Source organism: Trichechus manatus, unplaced genomic scaffold (genome assembly GCF_000243295.1).
Source record: "Trichechus manatus latirostris isolate Lorelei unplaced genomic scaffold, TriManLat1.0 scaffold00003, whole genome shotgun sequence".
Lineage (NCBI taxonomy): Eukaryota > Metazoa > Chordata > Mammalia > Sirenia > Trichechidae > Trichechus > Trichechus manatus.
In genome coordinates this window covers 15,130,229-15,151,219 of record NW_004443939.1, presented here as the reverse complement: position 1 = coordinate 15,151,219, position 20,991 = coordinate 15,130,229, and the positions used below count along the sequence as shown (strand labels likewise).

The 20,991-nt window shown below is 41.6% G+C and overlaps 1 protein-coding gene across 4 annotated transcripts in view; it reads left to right on the top strand.

Annotated features, from left to right (window-relative positions):
• The window catches only part of WLS (Wnt ligand secretion mediator), a 140,633-nt gene continuing 119,642 nt past the window's right edge, over nucleotides 1-20,991 (top strand). For 3 of the 4 annotated variants that reach the window (XM_023730975.1, XM_023730966.1, XM_023730972.1), the window contains exon 1: nucleotides 85-409. In XM_023730975.1, coding sequence (XP_023586743.1) covers nucleotides 304-409 — 106 coding nt within the window. In that variant the 5' untranslated portion in view covers nucleotides 85-303. Of the gene's footprint in view, nucleotides 410-20,991 lie in introns of all 4 variants that reach the window. The other variant, XM_004369042.1, reaches the window with a different exon arrangement.

Sequence of the window (20,991 nt, the reverse complement as noted above, 5' to 3'; positions counted from 1 at the left end):
GAGGAAGAAAGGGAGGGAGGCGACGTCATGTGATTCGCTTCCCTGCTCCTTTAAGCGTCCACAGGCGGCGGAGCGGCCACAATCACAGCTCCGGGCACTGGGGGAGCCTGAGCCGGTTGCGCCGGGGGAATCCGTGCGGGCGCCTTCCGTCCCGGTCTCATCTTCGCCGCGCTCCCGCACCCCTGAAGTTTTGCCGCGCCCACAAAGGAGGCGAGGGAGGAGGGAGCGTGAGAGGGGAGGGAGCAAAAAGCACACCTTGAAACATTGATTTTTAAGGAGAAAAAAAAGGGGGGGGGCGCAAAAATGGCTGGGGCAATTATAGAAAACATGAGCACCAAGAAGCTGTGCATTGTTGGTGGGATTCTGCTCGTGTTCCAAATCATCGCCTTTCTGGTGGGAGGCTTGATTGGTAAGTGCTAGAGCTGCAAACTTTTCCCCTTTTCTCTCTTTTCGGGCCCCTTCCCTCTTTGCCTCTTGGGCTACTTGTTACAGTATCACTGCCTTGCTTCTATGATCTAATTAGTCCGGCTATTGTGCTTAAGAAAGCAGAGCTCCATGGGGCTCCGTGGGGCACAATCCAGTCTAGTGGCTAAGAGAAAAGGAGGGGAAAAAGTTTTGGCCTAGTTTCAGTATCCACTTGAAAGGAAGGAGGGGGGTGATGGGGGTGGGAATCTTAAGCATGGCGACGGATCGCGCAAGGAAGCGCTTGGTTACAAAGTTGTTTGCTCGCCCCCCCCACACCCAGCCCCCGTGCATTTTCCCGCGTCCCCCCTTTTCCTCTCCGTTTCCTTCCAATCAGCTCCCGGAGGGCAACGTAATCGACTTTATTAGGAACGACAGAAGTGTCGAGGAACTGCGCTCGGCACAAAATCGGAGCCCTGTTTCAGGGTTGTGGTTGTTGCGTGTCTAATGTTGCATTCGGTCGTCTCGGCTGGGGGGTGGGGTGGGGCCTTGCATTTTGGGTCACGACCCTCGCGCCCTCGAATTCCTAGCCGGTCTCCTTACCCCTCCGTGGTTGCGGACAGGTCTGAGCTGTGGGCCGGGAGGCTGAATGTGCTGGGGTGGAGTGGAAGAAAGTCCTTGGCTGGTGCCGCAGGAAGTTGGAGAGGTCGGAGGGGAAAAGCGTATCCGAAAGGTGTTGCTTTTGGCCTTCTGCCATCTCGCGGATATCCTCTCCCCCGCTTCTTAGAGACCCAGAACTGGTGAGTGGAGTCCCTGGTCCTCCCTTGGCTTCCACGAGTGTTTCGCCCCTGCAGCCTACCCTCCCCACCCCCCCACCCCCGCAGGTGACAGCTCCCTGCTCTCGGCGACAGTGTCTGCCCAGGGCGTCCTTCCCGGGCGTGCACCGCCCGGACCCCTCGCAGCCTACGGGCTTCCGGGTGAAAACGGTTCTGTGGACTTTCCATTCGGAAAAACTCGCTGCTGCTTCGTAACTCCCCATCTCCATTCAACCACCCCGACTCTGCGCACTTGCGCCATCCCCCTTTTCACCCCCCGCGCCTGAGATTTAGGACATCCCGGCACAAACTTCACCGCAAACTTCGCAGCGGGCGCGGGTGGGAGGTTCAGTTTTCTTACTTCACGGCTTTGTTAAACTTTACGGAGTGGAGCGAGTCCACGGAGGAGCTTTCTCTGGGCATTCCTTCACGACAGCCCGCGCAGCGTGGGCTGCAGGAGAGCGGCTGGGGAGGGGAGGTGGCCGACGTGACCGTGGGAGCTACACAGGCTTGGGCATCTCAAGTCGTGTGAATGGTGTTTTGTCTCATACTTAGATATGATAGGCACAAATTAAAGGGAGTCTGGTACTGCAATCACTGCAATATCCAAGCTAATTGTTCTGAACAAAGGAGAGTGGGAGAAGCAGCCTCACAGAGGAGAGAAATTTCAGGAAATGGTGCCTTTTTCTCTATGTATGTATGTACCCACGAAGCAGAAAGGCGTTCAGAGTTTTTCAAGCTTGTGTCCTCAATTTGGACCAAACAGCATGGTCTTTTTATTTCTGGAGCCCTCATCCTCAAAACATACTCTCTCTCTCTCTCTCTCTCACACATGCACACACATACTGATTTGCCCTTCGTGTTGCTAGCTCCCATTTGGCTACGTGCAATCTCCATGTTTCCCTATATTGGATTTTTCCAAGGCTCTTAATACCTCCTCTCGCTGGGAGTTGAGGGCAGCCTTCTCTGTGCCCTCACAGTGATTATGCAGCGGTTACAATTACTCCTCTTGTCTCCCTTGATGAGCAGTTGCAGTTAGATGCCATTGGATCTTGTGTGATTTCAGTGGCAGACCATAATTAAAATTTCTTGCACCTTGTGCTTTCAGAATTAAATTGGCCTATTATGCCTGTCTGACCTTCATCCTCTTTGAGGTTTTTGCACAAACCCTGAACCATTATACATGGTTCCCTGGTGTTTGTTGGTGTGTGTTTCTTTTTCTAAAGCTGATCTAGCCTTGAGGAACCCATTAGCCACTGTTGTAGATTTCCTAGGACACTTCTGGAACTAGTGTAATTTCTGTAATCCTAGTGCTACGGAGAAGGACCAAGGGCACCTGTGAATGGCTGGTGGACATTTAGAGTTACTACAGGGTCAGCACACTTATTTGTTCAAATGGAAATTCTGTCTGGAGTAAGTGGTGCCAGGAGTTGTTTTTGCGGAGAACTTGGTTAGTGACCATACTTACTTGACAACAACCTCAAAAAGTCAGTGACAGGTCCTAACCATAACTGTTGTTGTGTGCTTTTGAATCCATTCCAACTCATAGCGACCCCATGTGACAGAGCAGAACTGCCCCATAGGGTTTCTTTGGATGTTGTCTTTACAGAAGCAGATCACTATGTCTTTTCTCCCGGAGAGCGTGCCTCAGTGAGTTTCAGCTGCCAACCTTTTGGCTAGCAGCCCAGTGCCTAACCATTGGGCTACCAGGGCTCCTTAACTATAACTAGATTGCCCTTAATAAACAAACTGCTTTAGTTCCAGTATTGATTTTTTCCTTTTCCAGTATTTCTTGAAAAAGAAAAATATGTAACACTTCTTGGAGGTAATTAGTAACTGCTTAGCTCCCCTCTTTCCTCAATTGCAAAGGCTGTGTCCCCAGTTCTAGTCTGAAGACCGAACAGATTAGATCCAGTCCATGTCACTTTGAACAGTGACCTAGCCTTCATCTTTTCCATTTAGAGAGTAACTTTTTTGCTCTTTATAACAAATCTAGGAATTTGGGCATGCTACATAGGGAAGAAAAGTCAACAAAAGATAAGTGAGATGTTTCCCTGCCGGATATCCCTAGGACACAAATTTGCTTCGGAAGCAATGAAACTGATCAAAGAATAGAGCTTCAACAAAGAGGGCAAGTAGAATCAGTAAGTAGTTGAAGGACCAGTTTGTCGGTTGGAAAGTTAAAGTTCATAAGCCGCCTTGTCCACTCTCCCTACTGAGAAGAGAACTCTTCCATTGCCAATTAACAGGCTAGTTCAGAACTCAGGTGTCAGTGGATGTGAATTGTCTCTCTAATGCATTTGCCGTAGGCCAAGTGAGAAAGTGAAATCTTTGCTTCAAACTGATCATAAAATGTTTTTTTGTCATTACTGTTGTCCCTGATGAAGGTAAACATGGCAGCTTGGGAAGGGCAGGATCTAAATGGCAAAGCTCCTGATTGTAAGGGTATAAGTACTACACATATGCATACACAGAGGATAAAAATACGACGACAACAGACCCCAAACAGAAATGACAAACCGTGTGCCCCAGAGTGTCCAGGCAAGTCGGTTAACCTAACAGCTTCAGTCTCATTGGTAGATTAATGAGTTTAAGGTATCTTTAGGTCTAAAGGAGTCGCAGTGGTACAGCGGTTAAGAGCTTGGCCGCTAACCAGAAGGCTGGAAGATTGAACCCACCAACCTTTCCTTGGAAACCCTGTGGGGCAGTTCTCCTCTGTCCTACAGGGTTGCTATGAGTTGGAATTGACTCGACAGCAACGGGTTTAGTTCTAAAATTTTTTGACTCTTTCGGTTTTATATTTAGACTGGTGTTTAGTTGCAGCCTTCTGGAATTGATGGGGGAAATTTAAACATTAAATATAAAGCAAATAGGAGCGATTGGGTTTTGGCGTAGCCAAGTTAAATATTCTTTTATGCCAATGGTTTTCTTATGAAAGTTTTTTTTTTTTTTTCCCCTTATGCCAGCATCTATATTCTGCTAAACCTTTAGTGGGGTTTTGCACAAATCTCTGGAAAGCAATATCTTATATGGTAGAATTTGGAATATTTAAAAATTCACTGAATTATATAAACCATGCTTTTGTAAAAACATTGAGTGCTTATAAAATCATGCATCTGATTGTTTTCTTATGTATTTATTGAGAAAGCCTCTTACGTAGCTCACCTCTTCAGTATTTCTAATTCATGTAGACATTTAAGAACCCCTGAAAGAAAATAAAATATTTTTAAAGATGTAGCTTAATCTTTCTCTTTCTTAAAAATAAGCCTACAGAAAATTTTAAAAAATGTCCTTTGATTTCACGTTTGGTCAATTTAGTTCGTGGAGAGGCAGCTGCAGGGGTGGTGGGGGTGGCGGGGGGAAGGAGACCATGTGCCTGAAGCCAGAGTGCAGCCGACTAAAAATCATGGACTTGAATCCCTGGCCCATTATGTGCAATTTTCTCAGCCTCAAATTAGTGATGTCTAGGGGGGATATTATGGTTGAGAAAGCAGGTCACTGTTCCCACCTGTTCTAAAACTATTAGGGTATGAAGATCAGGACTGGATGAATAAAAAATTAGTGCATTGTTTTAAGAATACCCATTAATGAAAATATTTTAAAGCTAGATTCTAAATAAGTATCAATAAATCACCAATTTTTATTTCTTTAGGAGTGGTTGCTGTTTCTTTCAAAAGCTCACTTATGTGAGAGGTCTTTTTTTTTAAAAAAAATGCTGAAAAGTGTGTGTGTGTGTGTGTGTGTGTGTGTGTGTGATTTCTCAACTTGTTTCTGGGATTTATCTACCTGTTCTTTGTATAGTCCATAGTGTTGTCTTATTACTGTTTAAGGAGGAGTTATTGCTGGCCTTGATTGTTGTAGTCCATTCATGTGAGTTTTTGTTTTTGCTACTGTTGGTTATTTGTTGAGTTGCAGAGTTTTAAGAAATTAAATTTATGTGTAGTATATTGGAATTTGCTTCCTAATATATTTTTAAGCTTATTGTAGTATTCATTTTATTTTGTAATCCTGCAGAGTTTGAGAATCTGATGGGAATCTTAAAAAGCACTAATTAATTGGTCTTTGGCTGATGTTAGCCCACATTTTTCTGTATTTAATTTTGCTTTTTATTTCGTAAAATTTCACATTTGACTGAAGCCATGTCGTTTTTTCTCTTTGCTAACCACCACTAATGTGGTTTGTAGAAGTACCATGCAACCTCACAAATTCTTGTTGAGTTTTCTGAAACATTTGTAGTAATTGAAATCATATTATTTAACTTAAAAAAAAAAAACTAAACTATCTACTTGGTTATTGCAACAAAATTGAGTCTGTGATAACAGTCTGTAATCATTCTTTTACCTAGTTCATCTAATTGTTCTTTCAGTAAGCCCCGTCTAGCTTGCTGTTGGAATTTTCCTTTTTTCCCTATTAAAAGTGAAGAACGTTTCCTTGAGGTAATAGTATTATGTGTGGCTTTGTGAGAATTTCGAGTCCCCTGCCTGGACTCCAGCTCTAGGCTCAAAGTCTTCCCTAGCTAGTTGACATTTTACAATAATTTGGCCTTTAGAATTTTTCTTTAATCCATATAGACAGAGGAAAGATATTCTTACCTTATCTTCCTCTTAAAGATGTTTCTGTGGAGATTTAGAATTTGTTGGGATTGTATGAAGGTCCTTAGTTTAGAGCTCAGATGTGCTACTTGCCTAATATGCAAAATATTTATTTGAACCTACCCTGTGCCCAGAATAGGTCTGTACTGCTGTCTGGGAGTTGGGAAAGAGAAGACTTGGAGCCTGGGTAAACCAGGGAATCCATTTGTAGCAAAGAGCCCCTCTTAATCCAGATTTTATCAGCAAAAGACTTTCTGTGATGTGGTTTTCTATCATCAAGATCATTCTTGTTTATTTGGAAATTGGAGGACATATGAAATTAGAAGCTCTGCTAATTAAACCATCAAATAATTGTATTAATATTATGTATCTTGAAATAAATATATTAATAAAAGTAACATAAATGTTTAACATGTTTTGAATGTACTGGGTGCCAGACATTATCTAGTTTAATTCACACAAAAGCCTTGCCAAATTTGTATTGTTGTACCCATTTTACACATAAGTAAACTGAGGTGTGGACAGGTCTAGTAAAATTGCCCAAGATTACCTAGCTAGTAAGGATCAAAGCTGGGATTGACCTCTAGTGAATCTGATGTCAGAGCTAGAATTCTAAGCCACTAGGTCATCTTCCACCCACCTCCCCAAATCTTGACTTTTAATCTGAAGAAAAATGGTTTGAATGCAGAAAGATACAACAGTGTGCAACTTATTTCTTATTTTTGATTATCAAGTAACATACCAAAAGGAAAAAAATATATATATATAAAATAAATGTTCTGGAGTCCAGCTGTAAATACCAAAGCAGTGCCTTGCCCCAAGGGTAAGGGAGGACACCTTTTGAGAAGTCTGCATATGCCGGTCCAACCAACTTCTTACAAGTGCCAACCAGTCCCCATAATTGTATGAATCATCCAATTGGTTGAGCAGCTGAGTTCATTAACTATAAAATGTTTGAGATTCTGCTACTTCAAGGAAGATTACTAGATTTTATTTTCTCAAGCTAGTGGTTTTAACATAATTACGTAGTTATATTAGTCTGAATTTATTCTTATCAAACAGAGAGGAGAACAAGAGAGCTGAGATTGGAGAGGATTTTAGAAGGTGCCGATTGGCTGTGATGGCGGAGCAATAGAGAGAAGAGCCTCTTACTGAAAGTTGAAAATTCTGTTCCCCAAAGCATAATTTTTGTTCATATACACACCAATACATAATAATGAGGGTCTTCAAACCAAAAGCACTGATGGACAGCCATGCTGACGCTGTAAATAGAACATTTTCTTCTTTGGAAAAAATGCTGATAAACTTCCTTTTTTGGAAGATTTGTAGCCCTCAATTTTGGTAGGGTTGTGAAGGCATGAAATGATTGTGTGTTTTCACTTAGGTCTTATTTCTTTTCTGAAGTGTTCTAATGGTGGCCTAATAGACAAACGTGCTGGGTATTGACAGTTCCAGAGAAACTGCCCCAATGGGGGATAAGAGTGGAGAGGAGGAGCTTGAGGCATTGAAATTCTCAAACTTGATGATGATCTGTTTTTCAGTTTTCCTTTTCATAATAGGGCTAATTTGAAACAATTGTTAAATTACAGAAAACAGCGTCTCTTGTATTTTAGAATAGAAAAAGATACTGAAGTTCTTTAGGTTTTTTACTACCACCTCCCCCTTCCCTTGTCCTCCTTCGGACGCACCACCACACAAATGCATTCATTCCCTAATTAAATCTTGTAGGCGAGAGAGAGCAATAATCAGATTGTTACCAGCCTAGTAGAGAATTCTTTGGTTTGATCCACACTCGATGGTGCAGGACTGGGCAGTGTTTCCTTCTGTTGTGCGTGGGGTTGCCATGTGGCAGGGGGGCTGACTGCATGGCAGCTAATAACAACAAAGAGAATTACTTGGCTTACTACGATCTATTACTTTTTGAGGATTTACTGGGTGATTATGGAAAGCATTTTACATGTGTTGATTCATTTAATGCTCAGAACAACCCAGAGAAGCAGGTATTGCTACTTTTTGTGATTTGCAGTTGACTCTGAGGCTCATTTAAGGAACTTTTCTGAGGTTACAGAGATAGTAAATAAAAGAGCTGGGACTCAAGCCCATGATGCTTGACTGACTCCTAAGCCATGCTGTTAAGCCTAATGCCACCATCCTCCCATTGTCCCTTTAATTTCCGTAGGAAACAAAAGGGTGGAGTGTGGTAAAACTGATTCTACACATATTTAATGGAAGACAAAAGCTTAGTCTCCACTCTTTCTGCTTTCACCACTTCCCCAAACCACTCACTGTCATCACTGCGTGCTTACTAACCATTGTTCTAGTTACTTCCTAAACCAGCTCCTCATATCAGACATTTTGAATGTTGACCAGTGCTGGCAGGCCATGTTGGGGAGGGCTGAACCTGAGAAAATTACTCCCCAGTTCCCACCAAAAGAAATTGTAATATAAGTCTGTTTAAAACGAACAGTCTTGGAGAAGAAATCAGCAGAGGACAGCTGATAGTTGTATCTGAAAACTTGTCAAAATAACAGACCCATTGAATGTCACCTGGTCTTAGTGTACACAGTGGATCCTCCATGTAGTTGCTGAATGCAGGAGGGAGGAATGGAGCAAAGGGAGATGGATGTAGAATGTGGACTCAGGGTAGGTAAATAAGAGAAACTAAAGCTTTTGTCAACAGAGGAACCCTGCTGGCTCAGTGGTTAAGAGCTTGGCTGCTAACCAAAAGGTTGGCAGTTCAGATCCACCAGCTGCTCCTTGGAAACCCTGTGGGGCAGTTCTGTTCTATCCTATAGGGTCACTGTAAGTTGGAATCAACTGGACGGCAGTGGGTTTGTTTTTTGGGGGTTGTCAACATATGAGACCATCTCTTCAGGACACAGTTTGTGGCTGGATTTCCAAAATCTGTTTCTAATGTTTCCCTTCTCCCCCAAACTGAGTTAGTGTTTGTATTCTATATTCCTGTTTAAATCCTGGACCTTCAAGTTCAGCTCTCTCTCCTTCCTATTCCATTCTCTTAATATTCCCTGGCAAAGGACATTCTTTTTTTCACTGAACAACAGGAATTATAGGTTCTTCTAAACTTTTTAATATCCTGGGTTAACTCAAAGGCTTTGTCCACAAGTACACATTTCTTTTTTTTTATATATATGTATATATATTTTTATTGTACTTTAGATAAAGGTTTACAGAACAAATAGTTTCTACAAGTACACATTTCTGAGAAAACAGGAGATTATAAGAAGAGGGCAAGTTATTATATTTGTTTGGGCAAGGCATTATGCTTTTTCTTTAGAAAGAAGGTTAGAGGTCTGTAAATGGCTGACTCCATTTTATTCAATCCCCAGATTAATAAGGCCATGCTTCTAAGAGCTAGTTGGGGGCTAGTTAACTGCCACCTTGATCCTGGCTGACCCCGTCCCAGAGAGAGAGCTCTTGTTCTCAAGGCAGTGTTGTGTAGTGGAGAAAAACTTTGCTAGGATTCTGCAGACAACTTGTTGTCTCAGTGATCTCAAGCAAGTCACAAATGCTCCTCACTTCCTTTCCTCAACTGTGATTGAGACAAGGCCCTCCTAATTCATCGGGGATTGTTGTGAGGGTTAAATACCTCTGGAATCTACTATCTGGAGGCCGTGACGCCTGTTGGTGTGCCTCATTGAACTTAGCTCAACAGAGATGTGATTTTGAAAGGACTTTTCACTGAAAGAAACCATCTCTTAGTCCCATATCCATATCTCTGACTTTTCTTTCTGTGTCACTCTCAGATCTTAGATCTGGGGAAGCTTCAACATGATGTTGTTTATTATCCATTCTTTCCCTTGGTGAAACACCTCCAGACTCGGGCTTTAGCAGTGAGCTTGGTCCTCGGATCTTTCAGGGCAGAAGGAATGGGAAATGACCCAATTTGGGTTTGAAACTACAGCCATCCTGCTTTCTAAGATAATTCCTGTGTTATAACTGAGGGCCTCATAATAAGCCTTCCAAAGACTGGAGGTGTTAATACAGTATTGTTGCTGAGAACGAGTGAATAAGAACGCAGGCACAAGTCCCTGTCCTAAAGTGTGTCCATTTTACTTCTGACAGAATCCCTCGTGCTTTTACTCGGGGCCAAACTATTGCTTTCACTTTATACACAATTGTAACAAAGCTTGGTTGTGCCATTTTCTAAGTCCACAGCAGTTGGGACGATTTTCTGCAGGAACTCACAGCGGAGAGAAGTGGGAGTGTGATGACGTGAAGACAAAGGAAGAGACAGGGAATCTATTAAAAGTTTCCATCCAGAAGAAGAATGTCCAGAATTCTAGGGTCTCGGATATAGGGAAATCGTTTCATGCCTCAGTACCCTTCTTTGGTGACATCATAGGCTAACATACTAATTGATTCCACTCTGTTGTTGTTGTTATGTGCCATAGAGTCGATTCCAACTCATAGCGACCCCATATGACAGAGTAGAACTGCCCCGCAGAATTTTCTTGGAGGTAATCTTTACAAGAGCAGATTGCCAGGTCTTTCTTCCACAGAGCATCTGGGTGAGTTTGAACTGCCAACCTTTCGGTTAGCAGTCGAGCACTTAAATGTTTGCACCACCAGGGCTCCTGATTCCACTCTGGAGGTGTGTGATTTTATTACTTTCCATGAGTGCAGCTATTTGAGTCCACTGTATCCATACCCTTTGATGTTGTCTGGCTGTGGAGCTTGTCAGTATTAAAATTGTAAAGACGAAAGAGCTTTAGAGCTTATCTTGTTCTATCACATTTTAGGAGGAATTGGGAAAGAAGTGACTCAGTTCACACAATTTGAAGTAGAGCCATGGCTTGGACTGGAGTTCCAATGCCAGTCAGTGCTCCAAAGATACATCTTCTGGATTTCAGTGAGAAGTTCATCTGATTTCTGTCTGAGGCCATAGAGTTAATGTGCAGAAAATTCCCAGCTCCAAGTTCTTACAGCTCTGTTAACTTTCTGTTACTTGAAAATTAAATAGCAATAACTTTAATGTCTTCTTGCTTTTGTATGCTTAGTATTTTTTAGCTAATCTCTTGTAGAGCAACAGAATTTTATAGTTTAGTGTTATGCTGTTCTGTGTGAGTTTTGCAGAACACCACAAAATAAAAAGAAAAGAAACAAAAAACACCTAAATTCCTGCCTTGCTTGCTGAGGGTGTGGTACATTCCCTTCCTCTTGCTTGGGGAAATGTCGTTAATTTAAAACTTAAAAAAAAAAAAAAAAAAAACCCACACGAAACCAAAAACGCTGTATGGCCCTTACTTATCCAACCCAAAGGGCAGTTCACATGCTTTAAGACTTCATCAGTCTGAGGCTTTCTTTGACTAAGAATCCGTAACTAGCTTTTGCGCTTTAGGGGGATGTTTGGGGCAGGCATAACTGTGAGGTTGTAGTGAGCTCGGGGGAAGCGACATAGCCCTATATTTTTTGGTCCGATTTGTGAAAGAAACGACACAATTCCTTATCCTTAGTCTTTGGTGTTTCTTCACTTTGAAAATAACTGCAAGCAGAGAATTCATACTGCCAAAATAGGGCTCAAAATGGTGAGGGTCCAGACCTTTCTGACTGAGAAGCATATTTTTGTGATTCCGGGTGCAAGTATTATACTGCAAATCCTTCCTCCTCTGCCTTTTGTTTTGTTGAAACTAAGCAGAGAGACTCACAAAGTACTGTTTTTCTGCTCTGTTTGATTGCCAAAAAGTCTGCCTTGCTGTCTTTAGCCGTAATGTATCTTGACGTTTAAGTCTCTGTTTAACATGCTTGCCTTCTGGTGATCACAACCAAAAAGTTGGCCTCCATATTTTATTAAATCCAGCTCTCTCTCAGTGCCAATCGGCCTGTTTGAGGTCCTGTTCTTTTTACTCAGGTTCTTATATCCTTTATCTGCTCTCATTTAGGTTGTAACTCGCCCGAGAGCAGAATGCCTCAAATGTGGAAAAGACACGTCCCCACATTCCTTTCTTGTCTCTGTTCTGTTTAGCTAGTTCTGGCTTGTGTGGAATGGGCTCCAAGTTTACCCCCTGCATGCCTGGGCTAAGGGAAGTTGTAGATAAGATTTTACTGAAGCTTTGAAAAGACTGCATATGGACCTTGCTGACACCTGTAGAACACACACCTTTACTTTAAAAGGATCAGCTTCTTCAGAACTGTGAGGGGTGTTGGGGTAGGGTAGAGCTTGATTGTGACAAGCAACTGTGAAACCTTGAGTGTGCTTTTATTCATCCTCTCCCCACTTATTTTATAGAATTGTCATATTCCAGAGAGTGCTGGTGTTAAATCCCCAGCAACATTCTTTGAGCATGCTCAGACTGAAGAGCCTCACTCAATAAGAACATAGAATTTCCAGGTAATAGTTGGTGAATGAGAAAGAAACAGGATAACTTGTAGACACCCAAGATTTTTTAAACTGAAAAGACACTAAAGTCACCTTTCAATCAGCATTTGTTTCTTTTTTTACAGATACAGAATTCCCTCATTACCCTCCTCTGTACCTCCACTCTCCTGTTTAAAAAAAAGAAGAGAGAGAGAGAGAGAGGAAATATAATTTAGGAGAAAGATGAAGCAGTATGTTTGGAATTTGAACAAAATCAGGATTAGTATATATATGAAACCTAAAAAATCACTGCTGTCAAGTTGATTCTGGCTCATAGAGACCCCATAGGGTTTCCAAGGCTGTAAATCTCTACAAAAGCAGACTGCCACATCTTTGTCCTGTGGAGCTGCTGGTGGTTTTGGATCTCTGACCTTTCGTTTAGCAGTCAGTTGTGTTAACCACTGCGCAACCAGGGCTCCTTAGTATTTATATGAGATAGTAATGTTTCTGGGTCAGGACTTGGGCTAGGTACTGATACCAGCTCTGTCTAGGGAAGTCATTAACTCTCCCCGAATCTTCACTTTCGACTAACTCTCCCCACTAAGCAGACTGATAGAGTAGTTTTGGAAGTTGGCTATTGATGATTTGGGCTTATTGTAGGATTCTTAGGAAATAGTCTATAAAACAACATGGTGTTAGCTCAAGATTTTCCATATGATGTTTCTGCTCTGTAATAAACCTACTCATCCTTCCATTCAAAGAGGTCAGAATTCTAGCTGACAGCCTGCAGATTTATGGGTATGATCTGGTGTGTTATCTGTTTGCTTCCATCGAACTGGCTTTGTAACATGGACACACCAATGATATGCTGTGAACCTCAGTTTCTTTATTTAAAAAATTTCTGCCGTGAGTTTAAATGAGAGAACGTAAGTTACATGCTTCATGGGTATCTGCACATGGGTATTAGATTAATGTATGTTAGCCCTATCCACCACTAATTAATTTTTTAAAGTTTTTTTTTTTTTTGTGTGTGTGTGTGTATGTCATTCTGTAACTCTTTGGGCCCATGTAGGTTATTTCTGTCTCTTAATGGAGTAGCTAAAATTAGAAACTCAGGAACCTGCTTGATAGCCTTCCTCTTAGCATAATCCATGCTAACCAACAGTCCAAGAAGCATATCATTCACATATTGGGTTGAGTGATTAACTTATTTCTTGATCCAGTTAGTGGTGGTTTTCACCAAGATTTAAGCTGCATTTTAATGGTTTGTCCTTTTAAATGGTGGGCCAGTATTTGGAGGCTCATTACAGCATAGATAAGCCCAGGTAGCAAGACTTTCAAGTGGATATCTCTTGTTACATGGAAGAGATACGTTCTGTCCATGCTTGCTGCAAAGCAAATCCCGGTTGTTCCCTGTTTTACATTATAAAATTGGAGTCATCCATTGGGAAATTTTCTTGCTTCTAGATATAACATAAATGACAAAGACTTTTAAAAGTCAAGCTTCAAGGAAAAAATGATAAAAGAAAAAATATTTTCGCTTATAAAATATTAACCACTTCTGAAACATTACCTGGAATTAGAGTGCTGTGTTATAAAAATTGTAAACCAAAAAGAGTATTGATTGACATACAACTCCTGTAAGAGTGTAAGCTACGTGAGCGCACAACTAAAAACCAGTTGCCACGGAGTCGATTCTGACACATGGTGAGCCTGTGTGTACAGACTAGAACTGTACTCTATAGGGTTTTCAACGCTGTGATTTTTCGGAAGCAGATCTCCAGGCCCTTTTACCCAGGCACCACTGGGTGGGTTCGAACCGTCAAGCTTTTGGTTAGTAGTTGAGCACTTTATTGTTTGCACTACCCAGGGACTTCATCATGAAAGCAAGGGTGGTCTGATTTGCTTCTGGTACTGTACTTGCAGTGGCCCCCACAATAATACAGTGTAGGGACACAATAGTATTTGTTGAATAAATGAATAGATAAATGCCTTGGCTTTTGGATCTATTGCAAGAGGTAGTTAAAATGTTTCAACTCTAAGGTTCTGTCCTGCAATTTTTAGCATTATATTCTGTGTATTTTTATATAATTTAAATGAGGGGGGTTGGTTTTTAATACTTACATGAATTTAAAAGATTGTGTCACCTTCATGGTTTGTAGTGTTTTGGGAGGAGGGTATCTCACTGCTCAGATTTATAAAATTGTACAATATTTGGAGTGAGAAAGGGACTTTCTCATATTAAATTGTGGAAACTAAAGCTTAGAGAAGTAAGAGATTAGGATTTGAACCCATCTACCAGCCTTGAGCCCAGAAGAACTAGATGGTGCCTGGCTACCACCACTAACCACTCTGACAGGGATCACAACAGAGAGTCCCAGACAGAACAGGAGAAAAATGTAGAACAGAATTCAAATTCACAAAAAAAAAAGACCAGACTTATTGGTCTAACAGACTGGAGGAACCCCCAGGACTATGGCCCCCAGACTGCTAACTCAGAACTGAAACCACTCCTGAAGCCCACTTTTCAGACAAAGATTAGACAGGCCTATAAAACAGAAAATAACACACGTGAAGAACATTCTTCTTAGTTCCGTCAAATATACGAGACCAAATGGGCAGTTTCTATCCAAAAGCAAGATGAGAAGTCAGGAAGAGGCAGGAACTGGACGAATGGACACAGGGAACCCAGGGTGGAAAGGGGAGCATTCTGTCACACTGGGAGGTTTGCAACCAATGTCACAAAATAATGTGTATAAATTTTTGAATGAGAAATTAACCTGAACTGTAAACTTTTCACCTAAAGCACAATTAAAAAAAAAAAAAAAAGATTTGAACTGAAGCTCCTGCCACTAGTGGAAAGTTTTATTACCTATGCCTGTTGATACACTAAGGAGCTCTGGTGACGCAGTGGTAAAAGTATTTGGCTGCCAACCGAAAGGTTGGCAGTTCAAACGCACCAACTGCTCTAGGGGAGAAGACATGGCAGTCTGCTTCTGAAAAGATTAAACCAAACCAAACAATTAAACCAAACCAAACTCTTTGCCATTGAGTCGGTACCTATAGGACAGTGTTAAACTGCCCCATAGGGTTTCCAAGGCTGTAGTCTTTACACAAGCAGATTGCCACATCTTTCTCCCGTAGTGGGTTCGAGCTCCCAACCTTTGGGTTAGCAGCTGAGCACTCAACTACTGTGCCAGCAGGGCTCCTTCTTGTAAAGATTACAGCCCTAGAAACCCTTTGGGGGCAGTTCTGCTCTGTCCTATAAGGGTCATTGTGAGTTGGAATGGATTAGACAGCAGTGGGTATTTGTACGCTAATCAACTGTTACGTTGTTGTTGTTTTTAGGTGCTGTTAAGTGGATTCTGACTCATAGTGATCCCATGTGACTGAGTAGAACTGACCCATGGGGTTTTCTAGGTTGTAATCTTTTACAGGATCAGACTGCCAGGTCTTTCTCGAGGAGCCTCTGGGTGTGTTTGAACTGCCAACCTTTTGGTTAGCAGCCAAGCGCTTAACTGTTGTGCCACCAGGGCTCCTTCAATTAGCTATTATGTCTGGTCTTCATTTTGCTATAAAGGCAGAGAATTGACTGTGTCTCGTTGTGAATACTGGCTGGTAAAGTTTGGTGGGAGAAGGGAACACACGCTAGTGTGTGCGTGCCTTTCCAAAATTGAACGTTCAAATACTAATATTGAATGATGATGGATATTTTGTGATTTGCTATCTTTAAGGATTAAATATGTGTCTTCTGTTCAGTGAGGGCTATTTTGAAGGGTCCTCTTTTAGAAAAACCACATTTAGAAAAACAAACATTTGCTGTTGAGTAGACTCCAACTCGTGGCGACCTCGTGTATCAGAGAAGAACTGTGCTCCATAGGATTTCAGTGGCTGATTCGTTGGAAGTAGATTGCCAGGCCTTTTTGAGCCATACCTGGATGAAACCTCCAACCTTTTGGTTAGCAGCCAAGGGTGTTAACCGTTTGTACCATCCAGGGACTCCAGAAGACCACACCGTTTACTTAATTTTCTATAAAACCTTTAAAGAGGAGAACTCACCTTTCACAGTTTCTCCTCTTAAGAATTTTGCAGATTTATTTACAGTTATTCTTCGAGATCAATAATGTATTTATGACGTCAGTTTTTATAACTTCCCTTGACAAGAAAGCATAATAAATGCCAACAACCACCTCTGCATTCCATTGTGTTCAGCTTGCAGATCTGGTAGGTGGGAATGAATTCATCCACACATTCTTCCAAGTTCCTGAATGGCACTGAAACCTGCCGTGCTAAATGTGTGCCTGCGGGCAGAGAGCACCCGGCCTGTTCACTTGCACTGGAGCCAGGCAGAGATGCGGGAACAGAGATTTAAGAAGCAGATGTAAAGCTCAGAAGGAAAGGAGCTCAAACTACAGGGAAAGCGACACAAAAGCCAGATGTTCCAGCTTGGGGAGGGGGATAGGGAAGGATAACAGGGAGGGGTACAGAGTTGGCACAGAATGAGGGGAGAGGGAGGTGGTGGTGGTGATGGAGAAGAAATAGGCAGTGAGAGAAAGGGGACAGGAATTCGTCCTAGCCTGGGTCAGCATGTCATCAATAGTCCTCCTTAATATAAAACAAAAAACAAAACAGAAAAACATTTGCTGTCTAGTCAGTTCTTATTCATGGTGACCCGATGTGCTTCAGAGTAGCACTGTGCTCCATAGGGTTTTCAATGGCTGTGACCTTTTGGAAGTAGATTGCCAGGGCTTTCTTCTGAGGCACCTCTGGGTGGATTTGAACTGCTGATCTTTCGGTTAACTATTTGGGTCACCCAGGGAATCCTCTCCTAATAGAGTGGCTGTTTATTTCTTTGTTTCTTTTTCTTTTTTTTGCTGTGAACTCATTTACTGCTCTGAAAGCTAGATGAAACCACTCTAGAAGTGAGAGCTTTGCTGTTCTATGTGTAAACAATGGCTTTGGGGTCAGAAAGACTGGATTGGAATCCTGGCTCCATTACTTGCTGGCTGTGTGGGCTTGAACAAGTTACTTAATCTCAGAGCCTCAGTGTCTTCATCCCTCAAATAAGTAAATAGAATTAATAATGCTTGTCCCGTGACATTATTTCAAGGACTAAATGAAACAATGTGTGCAAACGCCTGAGAAGAAAGCCTAACAAATAGTAAACACTTAGAAAATGTTAGGCATGATTTCATCATTAGTTGTAATTTTTCTTTTTCCCAGGAATGCGTTCCTGGAGGTAAATCACCTCCTTAGAGAGGCTGACCTGCTCTGAACCTGGCTGTACTGGTTCAGGGAGCTGTAGATGATTCCAGAGTCAGGGATATGTTGCTTGATTGAATTTAAAATCTAGTGACTAGCTAACATGATTTCTTGTAACTGGTTTGTTCGAATTGTACATGAAATGTTGAATTGGCAAGTGTTGTGTTCTGTATATTTTTACAATAAAATTTTTAAAAATCTAATGACTAGAAACATGAATTTTCATCCCCTCAATTTTTGTTTTGAGCAAGAATACAATGGTGTTGAAGGATTTTTTAAAAAGAAAACAAATCCTCCTGTAATCTGCCATTTTAATACAGTGATACTATGTTAAATTGCTATTCCTTCATCTTCTGTGGTTGAATCTTTCCAATATTATATGAAAGAAATGTAGACACTGAGTTAGCAGGGGTTCAGAAGTTTATTGTTTATGCTTCTTCTGAATGTATGTTTATTTTGGATATTTAGAAGTCAGTTCCTCCTCTTCTCCTAAACTTCTCTCTAGTACTTAGCTCACTATTGCTTGTTGAGCCATTGAACCATGGGAAATTCATTTTCAAAATCTGCTTAATTGCTGTGAGACTTTTAATTTGTTCTGGATGATGGTGCTAATGTCTGGGAACTGGGACTGAAGCCCTCCAGGGTTGTTAATTCAATCAGCTGCTGTGCCCTTGCCATGCCTAATGAAGTAGGGACAACCAGATTCCTCTCACAAAGAGGCTGGGTCCCTCCTGACCACCTTGTCAAGGATGAAAAAGAGGGGCCCCACGTTAGGTCGAGCACTTGGGGCAAATTACCAGGGTGTCAGACCACATTATCCAAAGCCCTGGGTTGTGCTTCCCCAAATAATTATTCAGTAGATGTTATGTAGAACCCCAGAGTTTTGAGGCTGGGTTTTGTGTGAGTGTGTTCACACCTGCTAATGTGCAGAATTCTTTAATCACTGAAGTTCTGTTGTGGCTCTGTCTGTAGTCTGTAAGATTCATAAACATCACCCCTAGACTATTGATATTCCCATTAACCACTGAAGTTTTCCATGGCGAGACTGGTGAAAGCTTGCTCTGTCCTCATGATAAATTAGCTTGTTTATTCCTCTTCTGCTTATTTCTATCCTGCTGTTGGTTAGTGTAATGAAGCAGAAGTCCATTGTGTGTGTTCATTGGGTAGTGATCCTCTGGCACCAAAGGGGGTAATTGAGTAGAAAGGCGGAATGCTGTTGGTGCATGGGAGAAGTTAACACCACATGAGGTCACCAGGCTTCAGGCTTTAATCAATGTGGACACAATGCAATTGAGATTTTGAAAAGGGTTTGTTTATAGTGTGAGAGTAAGGGTCAGTAGTTAATTTGAAATGCTGTAGGTGTGTTTTCCTTGAACCAAGAAGGTACAGAGCATGTGTCATAGAGGATTGTAAATATCCTCAAGGGAGGGATGTAATTGGGGTGGGGGTTTAAAGAGAAGGGTGCTTAAGAACTTCAGTGTACAGTACTTACTATTGGTCCATCCATGTTTTATTTAAACTTTTACCATTCTTCAAAGTGAGAAAAAGCCTGCCAGAGAACCACTATATAAGTCCATAGGATAACCAAAAACCAAACCCACTGATGTGGAGTCGATCCCACTAGGATCAACCCTATAGCAGAGTAGAACTGCCCCGTAGGATTTCCAATGCTGTAAATCTTAATGGAAGCAGACTGCCACATCTTGCTCCCTCGTAGCAGCTGGTGGGTTTGAATTGCTGACCTTTTGGCTAGCAGCCGAGTGCTTTAACCACTGCATCACCAGAGCTCCTTAGTCCGTAGTATAGAGGCTGGAATTTCTTTGGACTAAGTCAGAGCCCTCCCAAGAAATAACTTTTTTATTTTAAGCAGCATTTTCCTTTGGGAAAATATTTGTAGTGCTATAAAAATACTGCTTGCTGTTGGCCAGGACTGTGTACCAGTTCTAACACTCTCAGAAGTTTACATCTTGCTACTGCATTTTTGGATTTTGGGGCTCCAGTCTGTGTCAGGCATGCCTGTCTTCATTTTTTGATAATCTTTGGCATCTCCTCCATTATTTATTGATCCCCCCATTTAATTACCTGTATTTCGGCAGCTAGAAACACTATGGTTTTATAATCACTCGCCAACCAGTTTGAAAGTAGAGAGGTTCTTGCCCTTTTGCTGCGGGGAAAATTTGCGAGCAAACATTTGGTTTTCAGGAATGACTTCAAGAAAAGAACATGAGGGTTATGCAGGAGCCAGAGGGGTGACATGGACTCTCCAGCCTTTACTGAGTGTATGTGAGATCTAAGTGGTGGATTAGTAGTCCTGATGCCTCATGTTTGTACCATGCTTTTATCCTTCTTCAAAGCGCTTTCACAGAAATCATCTCATTTGATCTTCCTAACAACACTCTGAGATAGGCCAGTCTGCCAGGGCTATTCACATTTTAAAGTTATGGAAACAAGATGTAATAATGGAGTGGGTGGTGAGTTTTGTTTGGGAAGGTAGTAGATTTGTTTGCAGTAGGAAGAACTCTGGGAGTTTAAAGATGAATTCCTAAATTACTGGATGAAGAATGAGAAAAAAGCTTAGTTATTAGAATATAGAATTATTATAGAAGTCACTGTATATTATCCAGACATTACTTTTTTGAGCTGTTTTCCAGGACAAGTAAATGACATCTGTCATCCATCTTCTTTACTTTCCCCCATGCAGCATTTACATGTTCCCATACATAATTGTTGAACAAATGTACGAAGAATATCTCCGTAAAGGAACAACACATTTTAGCCTGTTGAGGGTACGCAGAGATGAGAAGGAAACTAGTTTACTAGTGATATGGTTGCCTACAGTACTGACTCTTCTGTGTATGATATCCTGTTGTATTGGATGTACCATAATTAAATTACTCAGCGTCCTGTTGTTGGACAGTTACGTATTTCCAGTTTGGGAGCTATTATAAACATTACTAGAGAAGTCTTCATTGTAGTTAAATTCTTATGCACATCTTTAATTCTTCCCTTAGCATTTTCACTTCTGTGAATTATTAATGAGGGTGAACATATTTTCATATGCTTATGGGCTATTTAGGAGCCCTGGTGGCGTAGTGGTTAAGAGATTGGCTGCTAACGAAAAGGTCAGCAGTTCGAATCCACCAGCTGCTCCTTGGACACCTTATGGGGCAGTTCTTCTCTGTCCTGTAGGGTCACTATGAGTCAGAATCAACTCGACAGCAATGGGTATTGGCTACTTAACAGTCGTTTGTGACTTGCCTGGTTGTTTCTTTCCTTTACTATACTGTTCCCAAAGTTGATCATCCCTGTAACACAGCATCTTCGAGATTAGGGAAAGAGGGAGAGCCTTTTGAGGAGGATGGTTATTGGTTTTTGGCTGTCCAGTGTTCTTTTGATAGCAGGACCTGTATTTTTATTTTATTTTATTTTATTTTTATTGTACTTCAGGTGAAGGCTTACAGAACGAATAGTTTCTCATGAAACAGAAGTACACATGTTGTTTTATAACGTTGGTTAACAGCCCCACAACATATCAACCCTCTAACTTCTCAACCTCTTTTTTTTTTTTTTGGTGAAAATACACATAGCCAAAGATACACCATTT